Source organism: Guillardia theta (assembly GCF_000315625.1).
Source record: "Guillardia theta CCMP2712 unplaced genomic scaffold GUITHscaffold_233, whole genome shotgun sequence".
Classification (NCBI taxonomy): Eukaryota; class Cryptophyceae; order Pyrenomonadales; family Geminigeraceae; genus Guillardia; species Guillardia theta.
In genome coordinates, this window is record NW_005434443.1 from 51,138 (window position 1) to 57,561 (window position 6,424).

General features: G+C 56.4%; 2 protein-coding genes across 2 annotated transcripts; one reads left to right on the forward strand and one right to left on the reverse strand.

Annotated features, from left to right (window-relative positions):
• Positions 1-336: 336 nt before the first annotated feature.
• Positions 337-3,205, reverse strand: GUITHDRAFT_82387 (hypothetical protein; the record flags this gene model as incomplete). Its single annotated transcript, XM_005819274.1, has 12 exons — positions 337-468; positions 815-941; positions 971-1,056; positions 1,202-1,266; positions 1,327-1,417; positions 1,686-1,756; positions 1,969-2,019; positions 2,131-2,204; positions 2,370-2,428; positions 2,544-2,639; positions 2,686-2,784; positions 2,846-3,205. 12 exons carry the CDS (start codon positions 3,203-3,205, stop codon positions 337-339), a joined length of 1,311 nt encoding a protein of 436 aa, XP_005819331.1.
• Positions 3,206-4,705: 1,500 nt separating this feature from the next.
• Positions 4,706-6,418, forward strand: GUITHDRAFT_148692 (hypothetical protein; the record flags this gene model as incomplete). Its single annotated transcript, XM_005819275.1, has 3 exons — positions 4,706-5,898; positions 6,015-6,060; positions 6,344-6,418. Coding segments are annotated over 3 exons (1,314 nt in total), but the record flags the coding sequence as incomplete, so codon positions are not given.
• Between the last annotated feature and the right edge of the window lie 6 nt (positions 6,419-6,424).

The following is a 6,424-nucleotide window of genomic DNA, read 5'->3' on the forward strand; positions in this document are numbered from 1 at the left end:
ACCTCAGCTGCGATGAGGTCGCGGATCTCGTCAGCTCGTTTGAAATCTTTTTTCGCCTTTGCCTGCGCCTCCGGTCAGCACCAGCTGTCTCCGACCTCGCTACCTCCAGTCGCTCTTCCAGAAGCTTCTGCAGGTGAGAAGGAGCCTCCGCTGCCCCGTCTCCTCCCTCAGAATCAGCTGGGGCCGTGCCGGGGACTTCATAGAAGACGCCCAGCACCTGGCTAGGGTGTCAAACTCGCTGCCAACATGACAAGCACGCTGGTCAGACCCTGTCAATCTCCTCGAGCGTCTCGAGTGCCAACTTTGCGCCCTCCTTGTCAATCTGCTCGCAGCTTGTCAAAGGAGGTCAAGGCAGCTGACCGTTCTGCTGGGGCTGACCTGGTCAGTGTTGAGCAGCTTCTCTGTGGACTTGATGAAAGTGAAAAGTGCAGCACATGCGCGGGGAGTGTTGAGATCATCCATCATGCCCTGCGGCAACCGATGTCAGCGGCCCTCCTTCCCTTCCTCCTCCCCTTGCTTCTCCTTCCCTCCCTCTTATCCTCCCTCCAATCCTCCACTTTTCTGATCTCCTCTCCTCTCGCCCTTCTCTCCTCTCCTCTCCTCTCCTCTCCTCTCTCCACCTCACTTTCGATTCTCTCCCATCCTCTCCTCTCCTCTCACGCTCCCATGGCCCGCATCTCATCCCTCCCTCCACCTCCTCTCACTGCTTTCACCTGTTCAAAGTCGCTCCTGCACTTCTTCGCCATCTCCTCAATCGATTGTCCACCTGCCGCTCAGCTCAACTCCAGCTGACTCCCACCAACACTCACCAGACTCCATCGAGACTTCGAGCAGCCGATTTCTCCACCTGCAGACTTTCAGCTCTCTCCTCTGCCTCCTCCTCCATCCTGTTGTCCTCCCATCTCCCTCCTTCTGCTGCTTCCTCCTTCTCCCTCCTCCTCCTCTTTCCCCGTCCTCGTTCCTCTCCTACTTGTCCAGACGCTTCAACGTGTTCCTTGCTCCTTGCAGCACGTCGGGGGCAAAGTTGAGAGCAGCGCGATACTGCGAGGAGACAACCTGCGAGGGATAAGGAGAAGGGAAGACGCGAGTTGAGAGGAAAGAGCAGAGCAGAGCAGAGCAGAGCAGAGCAGAGCAGAGCAGAGCAGAGCAGAAGACAAGAGGGAGGGAGGAGGGCAAAGGGGAGGGAGGAGGAGGGATCAACCAGGTATCTGAAGGCTCGACAATCGTTGGGGTCCTTGAAAGCTTCTCGCAACGTGAGGAAATTCCCTGAGGAGCAGGTCAGCTGGTCTGTGAGCCCGGACCCAGCTCAAGTCCAGCTGGACTCACCCAGACTTTTGCTCATCTTCTCGTTGTTGATGTTGACAAATCCGTTATGGACCCAGTAACGGCAGTACTGACAACCGCAATACGCCTCGCTCTGCCCAGTTCATTAGAACCATCGCCTTCCTCTCTGCTCTTCCTACTGCTGCTCATCGCCCTCCTACTGCTACTCATCGCCCTCCTACTGCTACTCATCGTCCTCCTGCCCCTGCCCCTGCCCCTGCCCCTGCCTCTGCTCCATATTCCCTTGCCCGCAAATCTCCTTCCTCCCTCCGTCTGATTCACATGCCCTCCCTCCATCATCCTCTCCCTCGCACTGCACGACGACTTCTCCGAGGCACTCGAAACAAGAGCAAGAGGTAGACCTGAGCGATCTCGTTCTCATGGTGAGGAAAGGTCAAATCGACTCCTCCCGCGTGAATATCAAAGGAGTCGCCTGCATACGCACATCGGTCAGGACGACAAGACGGAAATCAACGAGGAGGAGGAATAGGAGGCAGAGAAGGAGGAGGAGGAGGAGGAGGAGGAGGAGGACGAGGACGAGGAGGAGGAGGACGAGGAGGAGGACGAGGAGGACGAGGAGGACGAGGAGGACGAGGAGGACGAGGAGGACGAGGAGAAGGAGAAGGAGAAGGAGCACTCATCCACCGAGATACCGACGACTCATCGCACTGCATTCAATATGCCATCCAGGTCGACCTGCCAACCAACATAGTAAAACCACCACACCCACCGCCACACCCACCTCCTCCTCCGCCGCCACCTCCGCCACCTCCACCTCCTATTCCTCGTATCTCCTTCTTTCCTGACCTTTGCTCAACTTGGTCTCCCATGTAACTTCACCATCCTCTGGCTTGTAGGCCTTCCAGAGTGCAAAGTCCTTGCTGAAAATCAAGAATGAGCACTTTCTTCCTCTTCCCTCCCTCCCTCCCTCCCTCCCTCCCCTGCTCCCTCCTCTTTTGTAATCCCCCCATTCAGTTTTTCTCTCGTTTCCCTTCTTTCCTCCTCGTCCACTCCTCCCTCCTCTTCCCCTCTTCCTAGAAACGAACCTGCTCTTCTTTTCAAAACCCTCCCTGTCAGTGATTCCTCCTCCTTCCGATGCCCCATCCTGAAATAGCTTGTGTAAGTACAATCACCACCACCACCACCACCACCACCACCACCACCACCAGCATCATCATCATCATCAGCAGCAGCAGCAGCAGCATCATTAGAAACGTCACCATCATGTTGTCAAAGTCAAGTCTTGCAAGTTTTCCATAATCAGGAAAGCTCGACACGTCGAAGTAGTAAGATCCATCCTTCTCATACGCGTTCCCCTGATCTCAAGTCAACCACCAACACAAGAGGCTAGATGTGGAGAACCTTCTGAACAAGCCCGTTGATCATCTCAACAATGTCGTCAATGTGCTCTGTTGCTCGAGGGTACTTCCTCGCTGGGATGATATTCAGCCTCTTCAGGTCCTGTCGATCATAAAAGTCAGTCAAAGTTCGTCTCAACCAGTCGAAGGCAGTTCTGCCTCACATCGAAGAAAGCATCAGCGAACTTCTCTGTCAGCTCCTTCAGTCCCACGTTGTCTCTCTTCATCCTTTGAATGATCTTGTCGTCCACGTCTGTCAAGTTGCAGATATGGTCCACGTCGTATCCACAATACAACAACCAGCGTTTCAGAACGTCGTACGTCAGGAAAGCTCTGAAGTTTCCGATGTGGGCAAAGTCGTAGATGGTGGGCCCGCAGGTGTACATCTTCACTGTCTTTCCGTCCTCGCACATCGGCTCGAACGTCTCCTTATCTCTCGACAGCGTGTTGTAGATCTTGAACCCCTTGAGCACCTCCCCAACCCTCCCGCCCCCGACCGCTGCTGAGGCTCCGCGCTGCTGCATGCTCCATCGTGGAAGCAACGGTGACTTCCTGGCCTGTCCGTGCCTGGTCATAGACAGCGACCATGATGAAGATTTCTTGAGCGGTAAACTCGCGCCCCTTGCATTCTTCAGGTGTCCGCAGTGTGAGCCCGCCGTAGCGAAGGCCGGCATGGAGTTGAACCATGGCCCTGCAGCATTCGAGCTGATAGGGTAGGACGAGGGAGAGGACGAGGATGCTGTGTTCTTCCAGGAGAGCATCGTCGCCGCCTGCATGTTCTCGTGCCATCTCGCTCCCTCCACCAGCGACGCCCCCATGGCTACCAGGAGCAGCGCCCCGACTGCCATTGTCAGACCCCTGGCACAGCAGGTACATGGGGTACTATTTTTACCCCCACCAACTCATTGTGCTACCCCACCATACAAAGACCAGATCAATTTTCCAGCATTGTTGGGTACTTCATTTACCCCTACCCTACATAATTTAACCCCTACCCTACTGATTGTATTTTCCGTCACAGAAGGGGTGGTGGCCTCCTTTGTGTGTTTTAACATCTAGCATGTGAGCACGGTGTTGCCCGTTATTTACAAGTCGTCAGTGAACGTACTACGGTAAACCAGTCCTGTGCCATGTGCCGCCCGTCACACGCCGCTGGGTCAATGCCGGCACAGGGGAGACCAGTGAAGTAGGGTGTCTGTCAAAGCCGGGCAATAAGCCGCTGCCCGGCGAGTCTGGGGCCGGGCGGCGAGCTGAGCGGCTGCCCGGCCGCTGTCCTCCGACTCAGAGCCGAGTCACGCGGCCTCACCAACTTATCAAGTTTACTGATGAGTGGCCTACAAGGCTCCGAAGCTGAGCTGGCAGCAGTGGCTCGCGGGCCAGGGGCGGCCGGGCCCGGCGGCCGCCGGGCCCGGTCTCAGAGTCTGACTCGACTCGCGAGTAATGACCAGGGCCACCAGGGTGAACCGTCTACTTGAAGATAGGTGGGGGGGTAGTAGGTACCTTGCCGCAAGTGGGGACTCCGTGGGGTGGGGTCGCTACTCGATAGGCGAGGCTATTTCGAGGGTAGGGGGTCATGTTACTAAAGCGACCGTTAGCACAAAATGAGATGAGATGAGATGAGATGAGATGAGATGAGATGAGATGAGATGAGATGAGGTGAGATGAGATGAGGTGAGATGAGGTGAGATGAGGTGAGATGAGGTGAGATGAGATGAGGTGAGGTGAGATGAGATGAGATGAGATGAGATGAGGTGAGATGAGATGAGATGAGGTGAGATGAGGTGAGGTGAGATGAGATGAGACGAGATGAGGTGAGATGAGATGGGATGAGATGGGATGGGGTGAGATGAGATGAGATGAGATGAGATGGGATGGGATGGGATGGGTGGAGCAAGAGCATTCATCAAGTCCATCTGATCATTGTTTACAGGAGACACATTGAAAGGGAAGGATTTGATTGCTTGCATGTCTGTTCATATTGAGAGCTCTCACAATTCCAACATCTGTCAACTTGCTATTCCACCATGAAGGAGGCAGAGAATGCTGCAAACTCTGACGCTGCCAGGAAGACGGAATGGAAGTCAAGAAAAAGCGACCGGCTGGTCAGAGCAGAGCTCGTGCTCAACGGGCTCAAGACGGATTTCCTGCAGCAGTTCAGAAAGATAGAGAAGCAGAGAGAGTCGCATGCGATACGAGAGAAGCAGATAAGAAACGAGTACTTCTTCAAGCGCAGAAATTTACAAGTCCAGCACGAGCTGGCGACCAAGGGCAACAAGCCTGTCACTCGGTGGAAGAAGGAGGAGGTTCCTGTGCAGAAGGACCCTGAGCCAGTCTTCCAGCACAAGCTGTTTGTTCCTCGCCTGAAGCTTGACGCTAGACTGCATGATTGGCAGCAAAGTAACATGGAGAGCACGGCAGCAGAGGAGGAGGCTCCCGTGCGCTACATCGACTCGATCCGATCGCAGGTGACGCGGGTGGAGGTGTCGCAGGAGGAGAGGGCGAGGCTGCTGGCCATGGGAGCAACGACAGCCCGAGACGAGGGAGGAGAGAACGTTGCGCTGGCGACTTTCACCGCTCCTCATTGGACCTCGTTGCTGACCAAGTCCTGGAACGTGACGTCGGCAGGGAGCGTAAGACCGCAGACGACACGAGACCCTCCTGCTGGTTCAGCCAGCTCCAGGTGGCTACCGACGAGAGCCCTGACGTCTCGGTCCGAGCAGCGGAGCAGGAGCCATGCGTCGGCGCTGCTTGCGGCCGAGAGGGCAACCAACGAGCTGTACATGGTGCTTAACGACATGAACCAGCGGTCGTTGCGGAGATCTTTGAGCGGCGACTCGTTGACGGGAAGCCGAAGCCCGATGATGGACCCGGTAGCTGTCCGGGGGGAGAGGAGCCGGCCGACGGAGAAGACCAAGATTCCGTCGACGAGCAAGAGGGAGGCAGAAGGGCAGAGGAGACTGGAGGACAAGAGGGAGAAGGAGGAGCAGGAGGAGGTGGAGGAGCAGGAGGAGGGGCAGGAGGAGGAGCAGGACGGGTTTGAGATGGTACACGCAACGAAGTTTGACGAGCTCAAGATTGTCGGCTCCTTCCCCAAGTTCTCCAGCAGCAACCCACGAGCTGGGAAGAACGTCAAGGGGGATCACAGCCGGAAGGCTCGTCCAGCTACGAACAAGCCAGTCAACCGGTTGAAAGCGAGGACAAGAACTGCTCCTGCTAGGTGCTGCTGCTTGCTTACTTCCTTGCTGCAACCCCTCTCCCTCCCCCTCCCCCCCCCCTTCTCGCCCCCGTATCGTTGCTGCTGCTGGGCTTGTGTGAGGCACTGAGATGGAGCAGGAGCTCTGACAACGGCGGCAGCGGGCTGAGGAACGAGGAGGTCGCGGTGAGAAAGATCGCAAGTTGCTGGTTTCGACTGAATGCTTCTTCCTCCTCCCATGCTTCCTCCTCCTTCCGTCTATTCTCCTCCTCGTCCTCCTTCCGTCTTTTCTCCTCCTCCTCCTCCTTCCGTCTATTCTCCTCCTCCTCCTCCTTCCGTCTATTCTCCTCCTCCTCCTCCTCCTCCTTCCTGCCCCTGCCCCTGCCCCTGCTCGTGCTCGTGCTCCTGCCCCTGCCCCTGCCCCTGCCCCTGCCCCTGCTCGTGCTCCTCTCTTCCTCTTTCTCCGCAGAATCTCCACGAGCTCAAGATCGCTGTGGACGAGGGTGTCGTGCAGTGGCAGTCTGAAAGCGACTCTTATCCTCTTGTACAG